The sequence below is a fragment of the Ranitomeya variabilis genome, chromosome 3 (genome assembly GCF_051348905.1).
Source record: "Ranitomeya variabilis isolate aRanVar5 chromosome 3, aRanVar5.hap1, whole genome shotgun sequence".
NCBI lineage: Eukaryota > Metazoa > Chordata > Amphibia > Anura > Dendrobatidae > Ranitomeya > Ranitomeya variabilis.
In genome coordinates this window covers 4,916,905-4,942,241 of record NC_135234.1, presented here as the reverse complement: position 1 = coordinate 4,942,241, position 25,337 = coordinate 4,916,905, and the positions used below count along the sequence as shown (strand labels likewise).

The 25,337-nt window shown below is 49.5% G+C and overlaps 1 protein-coding gene across 1 annotated transcript in view; it reads left to right on the top strand.

Moving 5' to 3' along the window:
• The window catches only part of LOC143814893 (uncharacterized), a 748,367-nt gene that overhangs the window by 529,739 nt on the left and 193,291 nt on the right, over nt 1–25,337 (top strand). The window contains exons 20-21 of the mRNA XM_077293561.1: nt 15,714–15,811; nt 16,010–16,100. Of these exons, the coding sequence (XP_077149676.1) occupies nt 15,714–15,811; nt 16,010–16,100 (189 nt within the window). The remainder of the gene's footprint in view (nt 1–15,713; nt 15,812–16,009; nt 16,101–25,337) is intronic.

The window sequence follows — 25,337 nt, the reverse complement described above, 5'->3', positions numbered from 1 at the left end:
TATACAGACCTGACGATACTATGCGGCCGGCCAATCACAGCAACAGAAGCCAACATGGCTAGAGCACTATTGGGATTGGCAATCAGCGCATGTCTAATGGCCGAAAATCACCTCGTACCCAGGCGGCTCCGCTCCGTACACCTCACACACACGCGGCTCCGCTCCGTACACCTCGTACACACGCGGCTCCGCTCCGTACACCTCACACACACACGGCTCCGCTCCATACACCCCATACACACGTGCCTCGGCTCCGTACACCTCACACACACGCGGCTCCGCTCCGTACACCTCGTACACACGCGGATCCGCTCCGTACACCTCATACACACACGGCTCCGCTCCGTACACCTCACACACACGCGGATCCGCTCCGTACACCTCGTACACACACGGCTCCGCTCCGTACACCTCACACACACGCGGCTCCGCTCCGTACACCTCATACACACACGGCTCCGCTCCGTACACCTCACACACACGCAGCTCCGCTCCGTACACCTCATACACACGCGGCTCCGCTCCGTACACCTCGTACACACGGCTCCGCTCCGTACACCTCACACACACGCGGCTCCGCTCCGTACACCTCGTACACACGCGGATCCGCTCCGTACACCTCATACACACACGGCTCCGCTCCATACACCTCACACACATGGCTCCGCTCCGTACACCTCACACACACGCGGATCCGCTCCGTACACCTCGTACGCACACGGCTCCGCTCCGTACACCTCACACACACGCGGCTCCGCTCCGTACACCTCATACACACGCGCCTCCGCTCCGTACACCTCGTACACACACGGACACGGCTCCGCTCCATACACCTCGTACACACACGGCTCCGCTCCGTACACCTCGTACACACACGGCTCCGCACCGTACACCTCACACACATGCGGCTCCGCTCCGTACACCTCACACACACGTGGCTCCGCTCCGTACACCTCACACACACGCGGCTCCGCTCCGTACACGTCGTACACGCACGGCTCCGCTCCATACACCTCACACACACACGGATCCGCTCCGTACACCTCACACACGCGGCTCCGCTCCGTACACCTCATACACCCGGCTCCGCTCCGTACACCTTGCACACACGGCTCCGCTCCGTACACCTCACACACACGGCTCCGCTCCGTACACCTCACTGTTGTGAACTCTATTTTTGGGCTCCCTCTAGTGGTCACAAGCGGTACTGTGTAGTGTTGTCTTTCTGCAGGTTGCAGCATCAGCTGGTTCGTTATCCTTGGTTGGTTTCCTATTTAGCCCACCTGGATACTCAGTTCCTTGCCTGCTATCAATGTATTCAGTGCTCTTCAGATTCCTTGTGTCTACCTTGCTCCCAGTCTCTCTAAGACAAGCTAAGTTTTTGTTTCAGGTCCTGCGTGCTAATGCTTTATTTGTGAAGGGCTCAAAATGCCTCTTCGGAGTACAGAAGGTCTCCTTTTGGGGTTTTATTTTTTCTCCTTCTACTATGGAGATGGACCCAGTCAAGGTCCAGGCTATTCATGACTGGACTCAGCCCATGTCTGTTAAGAGTCTTCAGAAGTTCTTGGGTTTTGCTAATTTTTACCGTCGTTTCATCGCTAATTTTTCTAGCGTGGTTAAAATTTTGACGGATTTGACCAAGAAGGGTTCTGATGTGACTAATTGGTCTCCTGCGGCCGTGGAGGCCTTTCGGGAGCTGAAGCACCGGTTTTCTTCAGCTCCAGTCTTATGTCAGCCAGATGTCTCTCTCCCCTTCCAGGTCGAGGTTGATGCTTCTGAGATTGGAGCAGGGGCTGTTTTGTCGCAGAGAAGCTCTGATGGCTCTGTGATGAAGCCATGTGCTTTCTTTTGAAGAAAGTTTTCGCCTGCCGAGCGGAATTATGATGTTGGTAATCGGGAGTTGTTGGCTATGAAGTGGGCATTTGAGGAGTGGCGACATTGGCTCGAAGGAGCTAAACATCGTGTGGTGGTCTTGACGGATCACAAAAATCTGATTTACCTTGAATCTGCCAAGCGCCTGAATCCTAGACAGGCTCGTTGGTCGTTGTTTTTCTCCCGTTTCAACTTCGTGGTCTCATACCTGCCCGGTTCGAAGAACGTGAAAGCTGATGCACTTTCTAGGAGTTTTGTGCCTGACTCTCCGGGAGTTTCTGAGCCGGCTGGTATTCTCGGAGAGGGAGTTATTTTGTCTGCCATTTCCCCAGATTTGCGACGAGTGCTGCAGAAATTTCAGGCGGATAGACCTGACCGTTGTCCACCAGAGAGACTGTTTGTCCCGGATAGATGGACCAGCAGAGTTATTTCCGAGGTTCATTCTTCGGTGTTGGCGGGTCATCCTGGGATTTTTGGTACCAGAGATTTGGTGGCTAGGTCCTTCTGGTGGCCTTCCTTGTCGCGGGATGTGCGTTCCTTTGTGCAGTCTTGTGGGATTTGTGCTCGGGCTAAGCCTTGCTGTTCTCGTGCCAGCGGTTTGCTTTTGCCTTTGCCTGTTCCGAAAAGGCCTTGGACGCATGTTTCCATGGATTTTATTTCGGATCTTCCAGTATCTCAGAAAATGTCTGTCATCTGGGTGGTGTGTGATCGTTTTTCCAAGATGGTCCATTTGGTGCCCTTGCCTAAGTTGCCTTCTTCCTCCGATTTGGTTCCTCTATTTTTTCAGAATGTGGTTCGCTTGCACGGCATTCCTGAAAATATTGTGTCTGATAGAGGATCCCAGTTTGTGTCCAGGTTTTGGCGGACTTTTTGTGCTAAGATGGGCATTGATTTATCTTTTTCGTCGGCCTTCCATCCTCAGACTAATGGCCAAACCGAGCGAACTAATCAGACGTTGGAAACTTATTTGAGATGTTTTGTTTCTGCTGATCAGGATGATTGGGTGACTTTTTTGCCTTTGGCCGAGTTTGCCCTTAATAATCGGGCTAGTTCTGCTACTTTGGTTTCGCCTTTTTTCTGCAATTCTGGTTTCCATCCTCGTTTTTCCTCGGGTCAGGTTGAGCCTTCTGACTGTCCTGGGGTGGATTCTGTGGTGGATAGGTTGCAGCAGATTTGGAACCATGTGGTGGACAATTTGAGGTTGTCACAGGAGAAGGCTCAGCGCTTTGCTAACCGCCGCCGCGGTGTGGGTCCCCGACTTCGTGTTGGGGATTTGGTGTGGCTGTCTTCTCGGTATGTTCCTATGAAGGTCTCCTCTCCTAAATTCAAGCCTCGCTTCATCGGTCCTTATAAGATCTTGGAAATCCTTAACCCGGTGTCTTTTCGTTTGGATCTCCCAGCATCGTTTGCCATTCATAATGTGTTCCATAGGTCTTTGTTGCGGAGGTATGTGGTACCTGTGGTTCCTTCTGTTGAGCCTCCTGCTCCGGTGCTGGTCGAGGGCGAATTGGAGTACGTGGTGGAGAAGACTTTGGATTCTCGTATCTCTAGACGGAGGCTGCAGTATTTGGTTAAGTGGAAGGGCTATGGTCAGGAGGAGGGGGGGTACTGTTGTGAACTCTATTTTTGGGCTCCCTCAAGTGGTCACAAGCGGTACTGTGTAGTGTTGTCTTTCTGCAGGTTGCAGCATCAGCTGGTTCGTTATCCTTGGTTGGTTTCCTATTTAGCTCACCTGGAGACTCAGTTCCTTGCCTGCTATCAATGTATTCAGTGCTCTTCAGATTCCTTGTGTCTACCTTGCTCCCAGTCTCTCCAAGACAAGCTATATTTTTGTTTGATCATTTTTTGATTATCAGCGTTCATTATGTTTTTAGTCCAGCTCGCTAAAATGTGATTTCCTCCTTTGCTGGTTGCTCTAGGGGACTGAGTTTCTCCCCCCACACCGTTAGTTGGTGTGGGGGTTCTTGAAATCTCAGAGTGGATATTTTGTAAGGGTTTTTTACTGACCGCATAGATTCCCTTTTCTATTTTCTGCTATCTAGAATTAGTGGGCCTCATTTGCTGAATCTGCTTTCACCCCTGTGTATGTGCCTTCCTCTTACCTCACCGTTATTATTTGTTGGGGGCTTCTATATCTTTGGGGATTATTTCTCTGGAGGCAAGAGAGGTCTTTCTTTCTCTCTAGGGGTAGTTAGTTCCTCAGGCTGGCTCGAGACGTCTAGGATTTTTAGGCACGTTCACCGGCTACTTCTAGTGTGTTTGGTTAGGTTCAGATTTGCGGTCAGTCCAGCTTGCCAACTCCCTAGAGCTTGTCCTATGTTTGTTACTTAGCTGGAGTAATTTGTGATCCTCAACCACTAAGGATCATAACACCTCACACACACGCGACTCCGCTCCGTACACCTCACACACACGGCTCCGCTCCGTACACCTCACACACACACGGCTCCGCTCCGTACACCTCGTACACACGGCTCCGCTCCGTACACCTCACACACACGCGGCTCCGCTCCGTACACCTCACACACACACGGCTCCGCTCCGTACACCTCACACACACGGCTCCGCTCCGTACACCTCACACACACACGGCTCCGCTCCGTACACCTCATACACACGGCTCCGCTCCGTACACCTCACACACACGCGGCTCCGCTCCGTACACCTCACACACACACGGCTCCGCTCCATACACCTCGTACACACACTGCTCCGCTAAGTACACACACAGCTCCGCTCCGTACACCTCACACACACGTGGCTCCGCTCCGTACACCTCGTACACACACTGCTCCTTCCGTACACCTCGTACACACACGGCTCCGCTCCGTACACCTCGTACACACACGGCTCCGCTCCGTACACCGCGCACACACACGGCTCCGCTCCGTACACCTCGTACACACACGGCTCCGCTCCGTACACCTCGCACACACACGGCTCCGCTCCGTACACCTCGCACACACACGGCTCCGCTCCGTACACCTCGCACACACACGGCTCCGCTCCGTACACCTCGTACACACACGGCTCCTCTCCGTACACCTCGCACACACACGGCTCCGCTCCGTACACCTCGTACACACACGGCTCCGCTCCGTACACCTCGCACACACACGGCTCCGCTCCGTACACCTCGCACACACACGGCTCCGCTCCGTACACCTCGTACACACACGGCTCCGCTCCGTACACTTCGTACACACACGGCTCCGCTCCGTACACCTCGTACACACACGGCTCCGCTCCGTACACCTCGTACACACACGTCTCCGCTCCGTACACCTCGTACACACACGGCTCCGCTCCGTACACCTCGTACACACGGCTCCGCTCCGTACACCTCGTACACACGGCTCCGCTCCGTACACCTCGTACACACGGCTCCGCTCCGTACACCTCGTACACACACGGCTCCGCTCCGTACACCTCGTACACACACGTCTCCACTCCGTACACCTCGTACACACACGGTTTCGCTCCGTACACCTCGTACACACGGCTCCGCTCCGTACACCTCGTACACACGGCTCCGCTCCGTACACCTCGTACACACACACCTCCGCTCCGTACACCTCGTACACACACACCTCCGCTCCGTACACCTCGTACACACACGGCTCCGCTCCGTACACCTCGTACACACACGGCTCCGCTCCGTACACCTCGTACACACACGGCTCCGCTCCGTACACCTCGTACACACACGTCTCCGCTCCGTACACCTCGTACAGGTCCTTCTCAAAAAATTAGCATATAGTGTTAAATTTCATTATTTACCATAATGTAATGATTACAATTAAACTTTCATATATTATAGATTCATTATCCACCAACTGAAATTTGTCAGGTCTTTTATTGTTTTAATACTGATGATTTTGGCATACAACTCCTGAAAACCAAAAAAACCTGTCTCAATAAATTAGCATATCAAGAAAAGGTTCTCTAAACAACCTATTACCCTAATCTTCTGAATCAACTAATTAACTCTAAACACATGCAAAAGATACCTGAGGCTTTTAAAAACTCCCTGCCTGGTTCATCATTACTCAAAACCCCCATCATGGGTAAGACTAGCGACCTGACAGATGTCAAGAAGGCCATCATTGACACCCTCAAGCAAGAGGGTAAGACCCAGAAAGAAATTTCTCAACAAATAGGCTGTTCCCAGAGTGCTGTATCAAGGCACCTCAATGGTAAGTCTGTTGGAAGGAAACAATGTGGCAGAAAACGCTGTACAACGAGAAGAGGTGACCGGACCCTGAGGAAGATTGTGGAGAAGGACCGATTCCAGACCTTGGGGAACCTGAGGAAGCAGTGGACTGAGTCTGGTGTGGAAACATCCAGAGCCACCGTGCACAGGCGTGTGCAGGAAATGGGCTACAGGTGCCGCATTCCCCAGGTAAACAGCGGCAGAAGCGCCTGACCTGGGCTACAGAGAAGCAGCACTGGACTGTTGCTAAGTGGTCCTAAGTGCCAGAGTCTGGAGGAAGACTGGGGAGAAGGAAATGCCAAAATGCCTGAAGTCCAGTGTCAAGTACCCACAGTCAGTGATGGTGTGGGGTGCCATGTCAGCTGCTGGTGTTGGTCCACTGTGTTTCATCAAGGGCAGGGTCAATGCAGCTAGCTATCAGGAGAATTTGGAGCACTTCATGCTTCCATCGGCTGAAATGCTTTATGGAGATGAAGATTTCATTTTTCAGCACGACCTGGCACCTGCTCACAGTGCCAAAACCACTGGTAAATGGTTTACTGACCATGGTATTACTGTGCTCAATTGGCCTGCCAACTCTCCTGACCTGAACCCCATAGAGAATCTGTGGGATATTGTGAAGAGAAAGTTGAGAGACGCAAGACCCAACACTCTGGATGAGCTTAAGGCCGCTATTGAAGCATCCTGGGCCTCCATAACATCTCAGCAGTGTCACAGGCTGATTGCCTCCATGCCACGCCGCATTGAAGCAGTCATTTCTGCCAAAGGATTCCCGACCAAGTATTGAGTGCATAACTGAACATTATTATTTGATGGTTTTTTTGTTTGTTATTAAAAAACACTTTTATTTGATTGGACGGGTGAAATATGCTTATTTATTGAGACAGGTTTTTTTGGTTTTCAGAAGTTGTATGCCAAAATCATCAGTATTAAAACAATAAAAGACCTGACAAATTTCAGTTGGTGGATAATGAATCTATAATATATGAAAGTTTAATTGTAATCATTACATTATGGTAAATAATGAAATTTAACACTATATGCTAATTTTTTGAGAAGGACCTGTACACACACGGCTCCGCTCCGCACACCTCGTACACACGGCTCCGCTCCGTACACCTCGTACACACACGGCTCCGCTCCGTACACCTCGTACACACACGGCTCCGCTCCGTACACCTCGTACACACACGGCTCCGCTCCGTACACCTCGTACACACACGGCTCTGCTCCGTATACCTCGTACACACGGCTCCGCTCCGTACACCTCGTACACACACGGCTCCGCTCCGTACACCTCGTACACACACGGCTCCGCTCCGTACACCTCGTACACACACGGCTCCGCTCCGTACACCTCGCACACACACGGCTCCGCTCCGTACACCTCGCACACACACGGCTCCGCTCCGTACACCTCGCACACACACGGCTCCGCTCCGTACACCTCGTACACACACGGCTCCGCTCCGTAAACCTCGTACACACACGGCTCCGCTCCGTACACCTCGTACACACACGGCTCCGCTCCGTACACCTCGTACACACACGGCTCCGCTCCGTACACCTCGTACACACATGGCTCCGCTCCGTACACCTCGTACACACGGCTCCGCTCCGTACACCTCGTACACACACGGCTCCGCTCCGTACACCTCGTACACACACGGCTCCGCTCCGTACACCTCGTACACACACGTCTCCACTCCGTACACCTCGTACACACACGGTTTCGCTCCGTACACCTCGTACACACGGCTCCGCTCCGTACACCTCGTACACACGGCTCCGCTCCGTACACCTCGTACACACACACCTCCGCTCCGTACACCTCGTACACACACACCTCCGCTCCGTACACCTCGTACACACACGGCTCCGCTCCGTACACCTCGTACACACACGGCTCTGCTCCGTACACCTCGTACACACACGGCTCCGCTCCGTACACCTCGTACACACACGGCTCCGCTCCGTACACCTCGTACACACACGGCTCCGCTCCGTACACCTCGTACACACACGGCTCCGCTCCGTACACCTCGTACACACACGGCTCCGCTCCGTACACCTCGTACACACACGGCTCCGCTCCGTAGACCTCGTACACACACGGCTCCGCTCCGTATACCTCGTACACACGGCTCCGCTCCGTACACCTCGTACACACACGGCTCCGCTCCGTACACCTCGTACACACACGGCTCCGCTCCGTACACCTCGTACACACACGGCTCTGCTCCGTACACCTCATACACACACGGCTCCGCTCCGTACACCTCGCACACACACGGCTCCGCTCCGTACACCTCGCACACACACGGCTCCGCTCCGTACACCTCGTACACACACGGCTCCGCTCCGTACACCTCGTACACACACGGCTCCGCTCCGTACACCTCGTACACACACGGCTCCGCTCCGTACACCTCGTACACACACGGCTCCGCTCCGTACACCTCGTACACACACGGCTCCGCTCCGTACACCTCGTACACACACGGCTCCGCTCCGTACACCTCGTACACACACGGCTCCGCTCCTTACACCTCATACACACGGCTCCGCTCCGTACACCTCGTACACACACGGCTCCGCTTCGTACACCTCGTACACACACGGCTCCGCTCCTTACACCTCGTACACACGGCTCCGCTCCGTACACCTCGTACACACACGGCTCCGCTCCGTACACCTCGTACACACACGGCTCCGCTCCGTACACCTCGTACACACGGCTCCGCTCCGTACACCTGGTACACACACGGCTCCGCTCCGTGCACCTGGTACACACACGGCTCCGCTCCGTACACCTCGTACACACACGGCTCCGCTCCGTACACCTCGTACACACGGCTCCGCTCCGTACACCTGGTACACACACGGCTCCGCTCCGTGCACCTCGTACACACACGGCTCCGCTCCGTACACCTCGTACACACACGGCTCCGCTCCGTACACCTCGCACACACACGGCTCCGCTCCGTACACCTCGTACACACACGGCTCCGCTCCGTACACCTCGTACACACACGGCTCCGCTCCGTACACCTCGTACACACACGGCTCCGCTCCGTACACCTCGTACACACACGGCTCCGCTCCGTACACCTCGTACACACACGGCTCCGCTCCGTACACCTCACACACACGGCTCCGCTCCGTACACCTCGTACACACACGGCTCCGCTCCGTACACCTCACACACACGGCTCCGCTCCGTACACCTCGTACACACACGGCTCCGCTCCGTACACCTCGTACACACACGGCTCCGCTCCGTACACCTCGTACACACGGCTCCGCTCCGTACACCTGGTACACACACGGCTCCGCTCCGTGCACCTCGTACACACACGGCTCCGCTCCGTACACCTCGTACACACACGGCTCCGCTCCGTACACCTCGCACACACACGGCTCCGCTCCGTACACCTCGTACACACACGGCTCCGCTCCGTACACCTCGTACACACACGGCTCCGCTCCGTACACCTCGTACACACACGGCTCCGCTCCGTACACCTCGTACACACACGGCTCCGCTCCGTACACCTCGTACACACACGGCTCCGCTCCGTACACCTCACACACACGGCTCCGCTCCGTACACCTCGTACACACACGGCTCCGCTCCGTACACCTCACACACACGGCTCCGCTCCGTACACCTCGTACACACACGGCTCCGCTCCGTACACCTCGTACACACACACCTCCGCTCCGCACACCCCATACACACACGGCTCCGCTCCGTACACCCCGTACACACACGGCTCCGCTCCATCCACACTGTAAACCCCTCCTCCCACACATCAACTTCCCCTCATCCGGCACCATGACAACCAGCAGAGTCCTGCACACACTGAGGCCCTGATCATGTGACCCTGACTCCTCCCTCCGGTGACCTCATCACAGGTCCTGCACACACTGAGGCCCTGATCATGTGACCCTGACTCCTCCCTCCGGTGACCTCATCACAGGTCCTGTGCGCACAGCAGCCATATATGTGGAGGCGGCTCTGCAGGTGGAGGGTCCACACAGACCTGGAGCAGGTAAAGACCCCAATATCCAGATTTGTGCCTTCTGATTGGGGGAACTCTCAGCTCTACTAATCCCCGGACAGTTCTGCCCTTTATGGAGGTGACAGGAAGTCTGTGTAGTGACTGTAGCTTCATAGTATCAGCTCCAATCCAATGGGGAGAGAGCGATTCCCCCGAAGGGTCTCAGACTGTGGGGGCTGCAGAGAAACGTTACATTTACACCTTATAGGAATCACAAAGGTTTTGTTCATTTTCCGCTGATAGATACAAACGACCCAACTATGGAAGACGGGAACCAGATGAATGTGTTACCCACATAGTGCAGGCCCCCCGACAATATAATGTTCCCACAGTAGCACCATCCCCCCACAGTATAATGTTCCCACAGTACCGCCATCCCCCCACAGTATAATGTTCCCACAGTACCGCCATCCCCCCCACAGTATAATGTTCCCACAGTACCGCCATCCCCCCCACAGTATAATGTTCCCACAGTACCGCCATCCCCCCCCACAGTATAATATTCCCACAGTACCACCATCCCCCCCCACAGTATAATATTCCCACAGTACCACCATCCCCCACACAGTATAATATTCCCACAGTACCACCATCCCCCCCCCACAGTATAATATTCCCACAGTACCGCCATCCCCCCCCACAGTATAATGTTCCCACAGTACCGCCATCCCCCCCACAGTATAATGTTCCCACAGTACCGCCATCCCCCCCACAGTATAATGTTCTCACAGTACCACCATCCCCCCCACAGTATAATGTTCTCACAGTACCACCATCCCCCCACAGTATAATGTTCCCACAGTACCTCCATCCCCCCCACAGTATAATGTTCCCACAGTACCGCCATCCCCCCCCACAGTATAATGTTCCCACAGTACCGCCATCCCCCCACAGTATAATGTTCCCACAGTAGCACCATCCCCCCACAGTATAATATTCCCACAGTACCGCCATCCCCCCCACAGTATAATGTTCCCACAGTACCGCCATCCCCCCCCACAGTATAATGTTCTCACAGTACCGCCATCCCCCCACAGTATAATGTTCCCACAGTAGCACCATCCCCCCACAGTATAATATTCCCACAGTACCGCCATCCCCCCCACAGTATAATGTTCCCACAGTACCGCCATCCCCCCCCACAGTATAATGTTCCCACAGTACCGCCATCCCCCCACAGTATAATGTTCCCACAGTACCACCATCCCCCCCACAGTATAATGTTCTCACAGTACCACCATCCCCCCCACACAGTATAATGTTCTCACAGTACCGCCATCCCCCCCCACAGTATAATGTTCCCACAGTACCGCCATCCCCCCACACAGTATAATATTCCCACAGTACCGCCATTTCCCCACACAGTATAATATTCCCACAGTACCGCCATCCCCCCCACAGTATAATGTTCCCACAGTACCGCCATCCCCCCACACAGTATAATATTCCCACAGTACCGCCATTCCCCCACACAGTATAATGTTCCCACAGTACCGCCATCCCCCCCACAGTATAATGTTCCCACAGTACCGCCATCCCCCCACAGTATAATATTCCCACAGTACCGCCATCCCCCCACACAGTATAATGTTCCCACAGTACCGCCATCCCCCCCACAGTATAATGTTCTCACAGTACCGCCATCCCCCCCCACAGTATAATATTCCCACTGTACCACCATCCCCCCCCACAGTATAATATTCCCACAGTACCACCATCCCCCACACAGTATAATATTCCCACAGTACCACCATCCCCCCCCACAGTATAATATTCCCACAGTACCGCCATCCCCCCCCACAGTATAATGTTCCCACAGTACCACCATCCCCCCCACAGTATAATGTTCCCACAGTACCGCCATCCCCCCCACAGTATAATGTTCTCACAGTACCACCATCCCCCCCACAGTGTAATGTTCTCACAGTACCACCATCCCCCCACAGTATAATGTTCCCACAGTACCTCCATCCCCCCCACAGTATAATGTTCCCACAGTACCGCCATCCCCCCCCACAGTATAATGTTCCCACAGTACCACCATCCCCCCACAGTATAATGTTCCCACAGTAGCACCATCCCCCCACAGTATAATATTCCCACAGTACCGCCATCCCCCCCACAGTATAATGTTCCCACAGTACCGCCATCCCCCCCCACAGTATAATGTTCCCACAGTACCGCCATCCCCCCACAGTATAATGTTCCCACAGTACCACCATCCCCCCCACAGTATAATGTTCCCACAGTACCGCCATCCCCCCACAGTATAATGTTCTCACAGTAGCACCATCCCCCCACAGTATAATGTTCTCACAGTACCACCATCCCCCCACAGTATAATGTTCCCACAGTACCGCCATCCCCCCCCACAGTATAATGTTCCCACAGTACCGCCATCCCCCCACAGTATAATGTTCTCACAGTACCGCCATCCCCCCACAGTATAATGTTCCCACAGTAGCACCATCCCCCCACAGTATAATATTCCCACAGTACCGCCATCCCCCCCACAGTATAATGTTCCCACAGTACCGCCATCCCCCCCCACAGTATAATGTTCCCACAGTACCGCCATCCCCCCACAGTATAATGTTCCCACAGTACCACCATCCCCCCCACAGTATAATGTTCTCACAGTACCACCATCCCCCCCACACAGTATAATGTTCTCACAGTACCGCCATCCCCCCCCACAGTATAATGTTCCCACAGTACCGCCATCCCCCCACACAGTATAATATTCCCACAGTACCGCCATTTCCCCACACAGTATAATGTTCCCACAGTACCGCCATCCCCCCACACAGTATAATATTCCCACAGTACCGCCATCCCCCCACACAGTATAATATTCCCACAGTACCGCCATCCCCCCCACAGTATAATGTTCCCACAGTACCGCCATCCCCCCACACAGTATAATATTCCCACAGTACCGCCATTCCCCCACACAGTATAATGTTCCCACAGTACCGCCATCCCCCCCACAGTATAATGTTCCCACATTACCGCCATCCCCCCACAGTATAATATTCCCACAGTACCGCCATCCCCCCACACAGTATAATGTTCCCACAGTACCGCCATCCCCCCACAGTATAATATTCCCACAGTACCGCCATCCCCCCACAGTATAATGTTCCCACAGTACCGCCATCCCCCCACAGTATGTTCCCACAGTACCACCATCCCCCCACACACAGTATAATGTTCTCACAGTACCGCCATCCCCCCACAGTATAATGTTCCCACAGTACCACCATCCCCCCACACACAGTATAATGTTCTCACAGTACCGCCATCCCCCCACAGTATAATGTTCCCACAGTACCACCATCCCCCCACACACAGTATAATGTTCTCACAGTACCGCCATCCCCCCACAGTATAATGTTCCCACAGTACCGCCATCCCCCCACAGTATAATGTTCCCACAGTACCGCCATCCCCCCACAGTATAATGTTCCCACAGTACCGCCATCCGCCCCACAGTATAATGTTCCCACAGTACCGCCATCCCCCCACAGTATAATGTTCCCACAGTACCGCCATCCCCCCACAGTATAAAATTCCCACAGTACTGCCATCCCCCCACACAGTATAATGTTCCCACAGTACCGCCATCCCCCCACAGTATAATGTTCCCACAGTACCTCCATCCCCCCCACACAGTATAATGTTCCCACAGTACCTCCATCCCCCCCACACAGTATAATGTTCCCACAGTACCTCCATCCCCCCACAGTATAATGTTCCCACAGTACCGCCATCCCCCCCACACAGTATAATGTTCTCACAGTACCTCCATCCCCCCACAGTATAATGTTCCCACAGTACCACCATCCCCCCACACACAGTATAATGTTCTCACAGTACCGCCATCCCCCCACAGTATAATGTTCCCACAGTACCGCCATCCCCCCACAGTATAATGTTCCCACAGTACCGCCATCCCCCCACAGTATAATGTTCCCACAGTACCGCCATCCCCCCCACAGTATAATGTTCCCACAGTACCGCCATCCCCCCACAGTATAATGTTCCCACAGTACCGCCATCCCCCCACAGTATAAAATTCCCACAGTACTGCCATCCCCCCACACAGTATAATGTTCCCACAGTACCGCCATCCCCCCACAGTATAATGTTCCCACAGTACCTCCATCCCCCCCACACAGTATAATGTTCCCACAGTACCTCCATCCCCCCCACACAGTATAATGTTCCCACAGTACCTCCATCCCCCCACAGTATAATGTTCCCACAGTACCGCCATCCCCCCACACAGTATAATGTTCCCACAGTACCGCCATCCCCCCACAGTATAATGTTCCCACAGTACCGCCATCCCCCCACACACAGTATAATGTTCCCACAGTACCTCCATCTCCCCACACAGTATTCATATAGACGGCCGGTGGTGATGGAGTCAGTGACCGACTCTGGCCACATATGTCTCTAGAGCCGCAGTAGAAGATGAAGATGTCGTCCTCATCATGAAGTAGTTATTTCTCCTGTCGCGTGTAATGAATATCTCCTGCAGTATTGCTAATGCCGATTCCAGGGTCGGTAAATGAGACGAGAATTAGCGTTATGGAAGATGAGTCTATGAGGAACGTATTCAGCTGCCGACTCCGAGGAGGAAACTGCTTGTTGTCTGTGGCCTAAATATATAGGATTTATTAGTAGATGGAAAGAAGGAAACTAAATCCTGTAAAATAATAAATCTCCTCATATGTTTCCCTCATTATCTCCAGTAATTGTATTATTACAGGATTCTTCTGATGTTACATCGGCTCATCTTCTCATTCAGGTCTCTACAATATCGGATCCTCTCAGTGAAGATCTTCTACAGAAGAGGATTTTCCTGATTTACCCATCACTGATGGATATGGACAGAGACAAGATGGCGGAGAGGATATTACACCTCACCCTAGAGATCCTCTTCCGGCTTACTGGAGAGGTGAGAGATTCTGATGACGTCACATTGCATCATTCTTATCTATGGGAATAACAGATGGACAGAACTGGAGAGGTGAGGACTCTGGAAATGTCTGTAGTGAGATTTATTAATGTGTCTCTCCATTACCAGGATTACACAGTGGTGAAGAAGACCTCTAGTGATCGCTGTCAGGACCCTGTGTCTGAGGGATGGGGAAGACCCCTGAGCCCAATCACGGGGCCTCCACCTCACCCCCTGATCCATGAGGACATCAATGACCAGAAGATCCTAGAACTCACCTACAAGATGACTGAGCTGCTGACTGGAGAGGTGACACTGCTGGGAATGCTGGGACATTATACAGTAACACTATGAAGGGATCGGGGGATGACGGTATCATTGTATGTGTCAGGTTCCTATAAGGTGTCAGGATGTCGCTGTCTATTTCTCCATGGAGGAGTGGGAGTATTTAGAAGGACACAGAGATCTGTACAAGGACGTCATAATGGAGGTTCCCCAGCCCCTCACATCTCCAGGTAATAGACAGGACTAAATACACACGGCCTATAATTATTTGTATGTAAAGAATGAATTCAGTACCTGTATGTTTTTCCTCCAGATCTATCCAGTAAGAGGACAACACCAGAGAGATGTCCCCGTCCTCTTCTTCCACAGGACTGTAACCAAGAAGATCCCAGTGCTCCTCAGGACCATCAGGTAGATGGAGAGAAGGTGTCAGGAGATCTCCCCTATGATGTGTAGACGCCGGTGAAGGTCTTGTGCTCAGTCTTGTTTTATCCACCAGTATTATATGTTTTATACTTGTGTAATGAGAACGGTGGAGATGGCAGGATTAGAGCTGATCATAGATGGGACTTCTCCATCTGTCGGTGACTTTTATAATATTTGTTTCAGGGTGAAGATCTGACCCATAATAATACTACAGAGACATATGTGAGGGGGGATGAGCGGTGTAAAGAGGAGATTCCTACATATGGCTACCCAGGTGAGTAGTGACCACTAACTGCAGAGAAGTCACAGATTCTTCTCATCACCGGCTGTGGCTGCTTTATCGGTGGTGTAGTGCGGCCGTATTACCATGATCACCATTTTACCTCTAGACCACAACATTCTCCTCCACCCAAAACTGTTCCAATGACTTTGGGCATTGAATCCCTTCTATATAACTAACAACCTGGAAGATCCACCTACCCCCTGGATTAGGAGACGCTGTTACCTGCCCCGATCTGTAAATTACAAAGCCAAATGACAGCGTACGTAGAATGTGCTGACAAGATAGAAAATCACTTGAAGATAAATATTATGATGGGCCTGTAAGAGAAAGCGGAGGGTAATGATGCTCTTGGCTTCCTAGATCCCTGAGATCTTATTGGATGAATCTCCCTTCTCTCCCTTCTGTGCTGCTGAATGTGATCATATGGTCCCTACAAGACCAGGTCCCGTCTTTCTGGCCAAACTTCACTTTTATGATCGACCACATTAAATGTGCAGTGAGGCCAAGTGTGAATTTCTGGACAATAACAACAGAGATGAATCTATCGGAGTGTTGTCTATTTTGACTACGCAGACAATTTCTGGAAATCAGCACGCAGTGAATGTTGGAAAGTGAAAATGATTTGACTTTGAGAGAGCGGATATCGGTGGATTGGTTTATGGAAGCCATGCTGCTTTTCCACAGCCTTTGAGCCGCTAATGATGTGGAAACCTCTGCTTTTTCCACTGACAGATGACAGACCTCTTTTTTGTGAAATGAGTAGAAGTTTTTATTGGTATTATTTTTGCCGGCATAACATTGTTTGGTGGCTTTTTATTCCAAATTTGGTAGAATGAACAAGCAGTTGAACTCCACACTCCAATGGTTCATCCTATGAGGTTTTCTATTAGACCGTGAACTGTCATTGTCTTGTTGAATAATTCAATATTTTACATAATTTGCCATTTTTTACTGACAGTTTAAATAGAAATGTAAAAAAATGTAAAATTCAAGGATATTTTATTTACAAATAATGATTGATTTTATTCTTAGCAGATGACTGTACCGGGAGATCAGAGGGACGGCTGACATGTCCAATTTTTAAATCAGATGATCTTGAGATCCCACAGGATACATCTGAAGTGACTGTCATTACTCCAGATATACCATCATCCCTTCACTGCAAAGATCTGTCATCTGATCCTATGAAACAGGTCCGGTCTTCTGACTCATTACTGACTACTATGGGAAATCAAAGCCACAAAATATGTATTAAAAAACCAACTGCGTCTAAAGCAAAGAAGCCAATTTCATGTTCAGAATATGGAAGTAGTTTTTTCTTCGAAAAGTGTTTTGTTAAACATCAAAAAATTGACACAGCAGAGAACAGATTTTATTGTTCTAAATGTGGGAAATCTTTTAAGCAGAAATCAGATGTTGTTAGGCACCAGAGAAGCCACACGGGGGAGAAACCCTTTTCCTGTTTAGAATGTGGGAAATGTTTTAACCGGGAAGACAATCTCAATACCCATCAGAGAATCCACACAGGGGAGAAGCTTTTTACCTGTTCAGAATGTGGGAAATGTTTTAACCAGAAATCAAATCTTGTTAGTCACCAGAGAACTCACACAGGGGAGAAGCCTTTTTCCTGTTCAGAATGTGGGAAATCTTTTGCAGAGAAATCATATTTTATTAAGCACCAGAGAATTCACACAGGGGAGAAGCCATTTTCATGTTCAGAATGTGGGAAATGTTATACAGATAAATCAGATTTGGTTAAGCACCAGAGAACCCACACAGGGGAGAAGCCATTTTCATGTTCAGAATGTGGGAAAAGTTTTAGCCATAAATCAAATTTTGTTATACATCAGAGAATCCACACAGGAGTGAAGCCCTTTTCCTGTTCAGAATGTGGAAAATGTTTTACAGATAAATCAAGTTTTATCAGTCATCAGAGAACTCACACACAGGAGAAGCCTTATTCATGCTCAGAATGTGGGAAATGTTTTGTGAAGAAATCATCTTTTCTTAGTCATCAGAGCAGTCACTCAGGGGAAAAGCCCTTTTCATGTCCAGAATGATGAAATGTTTTAACTGAATAATGTATCTTCTTAAAAGAGTCATCCACTACTAGGACAACCTCTTGTCATTTCTCATTTTTGGCTTAGTTAAAATAAAAACAGTCATACTCACCTTCCCTGCCCGTGACGTGCCAGTGGTACTCATGTGAGGTTCCTGGGGCTTATGTGAGGTTGTTACATCACATGAACCCTGCGCCCAATCAGCGCCAGCGTCACTGTTTCTGCGTTCGGATGTCTTGAAAATTACAGGAAGCCAGGGGTTTGGCTGCTCTCCGATTTCCTCTTAATGTTCAATTTGTCAGAAGGTGGGGAAGAGAGACGCCATTGCTGACTGGGCGCAGGGCTCTCATGATGTAACAACTTCACTTGAGCCCAGGAATGGAAGTGCTGACACCGCTCGAGCAGCACCTGTATAGGAGGTTTGTATAATTGTTTTCATTTTAACAGGATCGAACCTGAGGAATGAGAAGGGGTTGTCAAAGTATTGGACAGACCCGCAAATAATCAAAAATCCCACACAGTGAGAAGCCGTTGTTATACCTAGTGTGCGAAAATTCATATTTTGTTGACTCTCAAAAAACTTTCTTTACAAGTAATATAAACACAGACAGTTGTATAATTAAATGAGAAAGATATTACTTTAGAACTTACTGTATATTTGGACTATAAGACACACTTAGCAAAAACAAATCTTCCTAATAAGTGAGTGCGTCTTATAGACTGGAGGCAGCTTCCTGTGACCGAGGAGAACAATGAGACGTGTCCTTCCTGATCACTGAGAGAACTGCTCTCTCCTCCAGCCCCACACTTATCTAACTGGTGCAGAGCAGGAGGGGAAGGTACCAGGACCTGCACAGAGGCTGCCCGTCCTGAGTGAGCAGCTGAAGAACCTTCCCCTCCACAAGCTCAAGGACCTTTCAGATCATGTAATCGATCACATGACCTGGAAGGAACTGCAAATGGGGTAATGTCGGGCGGGGGGAAGCCGACCATAAACTCCCGTATAGCAGTGAAACAAAGTTGTATTTTATTATATCAGGTGACAACAAAGTAACCACAATCCAATGACAAAAATAAACAATTAAATGCCATTTTAAAAACATGGCCACACACCCAGAATTGTAAAAGACCATTGCCAAGAGGGAAAGTAGAATTATTCGTGTGGTGGTCAATGATAGATCTGTGTGCATACAGCTGCAACAGTAGTAGTAAGATATCTTGCTTCATATATATGGTATATGTGAAGTAGTATTGTATGAAACAATATACCGTATATACTTGACTATAAGCTGAGATTTTCAGCCCATTTTTTTAGGCTGAAAGTGCCCCTCTTGGGTAATACTCGAGTCGTCCCAGGGTGTCGGTGGGGGAGCGGCAGCTGCCAAATCATACTCGCCTGCTCCCGGCGCATCTCTGCATGTCCCTGCTTCTCCGGCGCTGGCAGCTTCTTCCTGTGTTCAGCGGTCACGTGGTACCGCTCATTAAAGTCATGAATATGGACGCATATTCATTACTTTAATGGGCGGTACAATGTGACCGCTGAACAAAGGAAGAAGCTGCGTGCGCCGGAGACTATCTGTCAGTGAGAAGCTGCCAGGGACCGTAACGGGGGAGGTGAGCATTGCGTGATATTCACCTGTCCCCTTTCCACCGCTACGCGCCACTTTATCTTCCGTGTCCTCCGCAGTGACGTTCAGATCAGAGGGTGCGATAACGTGCTTAGTGTGTGCGCCGCCCTCTGCCTGAAAAGTCGCTGGGGAGGATGCGGAAGACGGAGTGGTGCGCAGCTGTGGAACGGGGACAGGTGAATATTGCAAGTGGCGGGGTCCCCGCCTGCTCATGACAAGAGGTGAGTATGTCATTTTTAATCAACCTTCATGCAGCATTATATGGGGCATATTTTGTATGGAGCATCTTATGGGGCCCATCATGAACTGTATGGAGCATTATATGGGGCTCCTGATTCAATATGGATATTCAAAAGCACTTAACCTACTGATGTCTCAATTCATTTTACTTTTATTGGTATCTATTTTTACTTTTGACATTTACCGGTAGCTGCTGCATTTCCCACACTAGGCTTATACTCGAGTCATTAAGTTTTCCCAGGTTTTGTGGCAAAATTAGGGGTCTCGGCTTATACTCGGGTCGGCTTATACTCGAGTATATACGTTAAGTATGAATAACGTACAAATGCAAAAAGTGTCTTGCAGTATACAGTATATAGATATATCCATCAGAGAAAGTGCTGGTGCATGGTGCCATGATGTTATAGTGTACAGAGATAAATAACGCAGGTATAATGTGTCAGCAGAACAATATAGTAGCACATAATAAGTGCATAATCATCAGCTGTCCAGCACCAATGAAAAGCCCATCATAAGGGCAACCACAATATAGATGTGGGAAATAAACTTCCAATAGAAAATAAGGCTCCCTCTCCTTCATTGATGCTGGACAGCTGATCATTATGTGCTCACTATATGCTGATATATGAATGCTGGACAGCTGATAATTATGCACTTATTATGTGCTGGTATATTGTACTGTTGACGCAATATACCTGTGTTATAGTGTATAGAGATGAATAATTACCATCATGGCACCATGCACCAGCATTTTCTCTGATGGATATATCTATATATACTGCAAGACACTTTATGCATTTGCACTTTATTAATACTTATATTGCTTCATACAATACTACTTCACATATACTATATATATGAAACAAGATACATGATACTACTGCTGTTGCAGTTGTATGCACATAGATCCATCACTAACCACCACACGCATAACCACCACACGCATAATTCCACTTGCTCCCTCTTGCCAATGGTCTTTTACAATTCTGGGTATGCGGCTTTGTTTTTAATTTTTGTCATTGGTTTGTGGTTACTTTGTCACCTGATTTAATAAAATACAACAATGTTTCACTGAATGTGCTATATGGGACTTTATGGTCAGCTTTCTTTACCCCCAACCCCGATTTTGATTATTTTCTGTCCATTTTGTATATCTAGGTCCAATTTCTTGGTTGCAGGGTTGTAATTTTTATTACTTAAACACTATAATACAAGACTACCGTGCATCAAGAGCCAAACCCTTGTTCTTTGTTTTCACAAATGGGGTAATGTGTATATACAATGTGTGTGTATGTAAATGGGTATATGTAGCAGAGCTGTGTATGTAAATGAGCATATGTAGTGAGGCTCTGCGTATATAAATGTGCGTATGTAGCAGAGCTGTGCGTATATAAATGTGCGTATGTAGCAGAGCTGTGTGTATGTAAATGTGCGTATGTAGCAGGGCTGTGTGGATGTAAATGTGCATATGTAGCAGAGCTGTGTATTGTGAATTCTGCTCTTGGGTTCCCTCCGGTGGTTGTTGGTAGTAATGCAGTTGTCCCTGGGTTGCAATCCTGGGCAGGTGTCCCTGCTGATTGCAGCTCTGACTGGGATATTTAGGTGTGCAGGATTCATTAGCCCTTGCCAGTTGTCCATTGTTCTTGGAGGTTTTGCATCTCTGTCTGGTTCCTCCTGCCCTGCTGCCAAATCAGCTAAGATAAGTGTCTGGTTTTGTTTCTGCAGCACACATGCCTTGTGCTTTACAATTCAGTACTATTCAATGTTTTTTCTTGTCCAGCTTAGACTGTGTTTGGATATTTCAGTCAAGTTGGATTCTCAGGAGATGCAGATATACATTCCATGTCTTTAGTTAGATGGTGGAATTTTTGTATTATCTGCTGTGGATATTTTTAGGGTTTTAATACTGACCGCTTAGTATTCTGTCCTATCCTTTCCTATTTAGCTAGCGTGGCCTCTTTTGCTAAATCCTGATTTCTGCCTGCGTGTGTCTTTCCTCTAATACTCACAGTCAATATTTGTGGGGGGCTGCCTATCCTTTGGGGTTCTGCTCTGAGGCAAGATAGAATTCCCATTTCCATCTATAGGGGTATTTAGTTCTCCGGCTGTGTCGAGGTGTCTAGGGTTTGGTAGGCACACCCCACGGCTACTTCTAGTTGCGGTGACAGTTTAGGGTTTGCGGTCAGTACAGGTTCCACCTACTCTTGAGAAAGTCTCATGCGGCTCCAAGGTCACCGGATCATAACAGTACAACTGGCCAACAATGAGTTAAATGCATCTCAGAAGAAGGGAAGAAAGAGCCATTTTTTTTCTGTAGCCTGCTTTGTCTTTTCTTCCCTCTTTTTCTCTGGGTGGCTGAGGAGTCTTGTGCTAGCATGGATGTTCAGGGATTAGCTTCTCGTGTAGACCAGCTTGCTGCTAGGGTACAGGGTATTTCTGATTATATTGTTCAGACTCCAGTTTTAGAGCCTAAGATTCCTACTCCTGATTTGTTTTTTGGGGACAGGTCCAAATTTTTGAGTTTTAAAAACAACTGTAAACTGTTTTTTGCTCTGAGACCTCGATCCTCTGGTGATTCCATTCAGCAGGTTAAAATTGTCATCTCCCTGCTGCGTGGTGATCTGTCATGAATCCCCAATGGCTAGGGATAGCACAGGATAAGCAAAGTATAATAAATATCGGACGAGCTCTAGGGTGATGGAACCTGGGCTGACCGCTGCCCTACGCCTGACAAACGCAACTAGAGATAGCCAGGGAGCGTGCCTACGTTGGTTCTAGATGCCACGCACCAGCCTAAGAGCTAACTAGTACTGCAGAGAAAACCAAGACCTCACTTGCCTCCAGAGGAATTAACCCCAAAGATATAGTTGCCCCCTCACATGTATTGACGGTGAAATGAGAGGAAGGCACACACATAGAGATGATGTATATAGCTTAGCAAATAGAGGCCCGCTGAAAACTAGAAAGCAGAATGACACAAAAGGGGACTGAGCGGTCAGCAAAAAACCCTAATCAAAAAAACCATCCTGAGATTACAAGAACCCATGTGCCAACTCATGGCACATGGGGAGAACCTCAGTCCACTAGAGCAACCAGCTAACAAAGAGACATTCTAAGCAAGCTGGACAAAAAACCAAACAACTGAAAATCAGCACTTAGCTTATCCTGAAAGATCTGGGAGCAGGTAGGCAGGAACCAAACAGAGCACATCTGAACACATTGATAGCCGGCAAGGGAAATGACAGAAAGGCCAGGTAAAATAGGAAACACCCAGCCTCTGATGGACAGATGGAAACCAAAGGCCGCAACCCACCAAAGTCACCCAGTACCAGCAGTAACCACCAGAGGGAGCCCGCAAACAGAATCCACAACAGTGATCCTCAGGATTGGGCATTTTCCCTGGAATCTGGGAATCCGGCCTTGCTTAATGTAGACGCCTTTTTTCAGGCTTTAGGATTATTATATGATGAACCAAATTCTGTGGATCAAGCGGAGAAGACCTTGTTGGTCCTGTGTCAGGGTCAAGAAGCGGCAGAATTGTATTGTCAGAAATTTAGAAAATGGTCTGTGTTGACTAAATGGAATGATGATGCTTTGGCGGCAATTTTCAGAAAGGGTCTTTCTGAATCCGTTAAAGATGTTATGGTGGGGTTTCCCACGCCTTTCTGTCTGAGTGATTCTATGTCTCTGGCCATTCAGATTGATCGGCGTTTGCGGGAGCGCAGAACTGTGCGCGCTGTGGCGTTGTCCTCAGAGCACATGCCTGAGTCAATGCAGTGTGATAGGATTCTGTCTAGAACGGAACAACAGGGATTCAGACGTCAGAATAGGTTGTGTTTTTATTGTGGCGATGCTTCTCATGTCATTTCAGTCTGCCCTAAGCGTACAAAGAGGATCGCTAGTTCATTTACCATCAGTACTGTACAACCTAAATTTTTATTATCTGTGTCCTTGATCTGCTCATTGTCATTTTCTGTCATGGCGTTTGTGGATTCAGGCACCGCCTTGAACTTAATGGACTTTGAGTTTGCCAGGCGTTGTGGTTTTCCCTTGCAGCCTTTGCAGAACCCTATTCCTTTAAGGGGCATTGATGCTACACCTTTGGCTAAAAATAAGCCCCAGTTTTGGACACAGGTGACCATGCACATGGCGCCAGCCCATCAGGAAGATTGTAATTTTCTGGTGTTGCATAATTTGCATGATGCTATCGTGCTGGGTTTTCCGTGGTTGCAGGTACATAATCCTGTGTTGGATTGGAAGTCTATGTCTGTGACTAGTTGGGGATGTCAGGGGGTTCATAATGACGTTCCTTTGATGTCAATCTCCTCTTCTTCCACTTCTGAAATTCCAGAGTTTTTGTCTGATTTTCAGGATGTATTCGATGAGCCCAAGTCCAGTTCCCTTCCACCGCATAGGGACTGTGATTGTGCTATTGACTTGATTCCAGGCTGTAAGTTTCCTAAGGGCCGACTTTTCAACCTGTCTGTGCCTGAACATACCGCCATGCGGAGTTATGTTAAGGAGTCTTTGGAGAAAGGACATATTCGGTCATCTTCACCGTTGGGAGCGGGATTTTTTTTTGTTGCTAAGAAGGATGGCTCCTTGAGACCCTGTATTGATTATCGCCTCTTGAATAAGATCACGGTCAAGTTTCAATACTCTCTGCTTTCCGATTTGTTTGCTAGGATTAAGCGGGCTAGTTGGTTTACGAAGATTGACCTTCGGGGGGCATATAATCTTGTTCGTATTAAGCAGGGTGATGAATGGAAAACTGCGTTTAATACGCCCGAAGGCCATTTTGAATACCTTGTGATGCCATTCGGGCTCTCTAATGCTCCATCTGTTTTTCAGTCCTTCATGCACGATATCTTCCGGACTTATCTTGATAAATTCATGATTGTATATTTGGATGACATTTTAATTTTTTCCGATGATTGGGAGTCTCATGTGAAACAGGTCAGGATGGTATTTCAGATCCTTCGTGATAATGCTTTGTTTGTGAAGGGGTCTAAGTGTCTCTTTGGAGTGCAGAAGGTTTCTTTTTTGGGCTTCATTTTTTCTCCCTCATCTCTAGAGATGGATCCGGTTAAGGTTCAGGCCATTCATGATTGGATTCAACCCACATCTGTGAAGAGCCTTCAGAAATTTTTGGGCTTTGCTAATTTTTATCGCCATTTCATTGCTAACTTCTCCAGTGTGGTTAAACCCCTGACCGATTTGACGAAGAAAGGCGCTGATGTGACGAATTGGTCCTCTGCGGCTGTCTCTGCCTTTCAGGAGCTTAAATGCCGATTTACTTC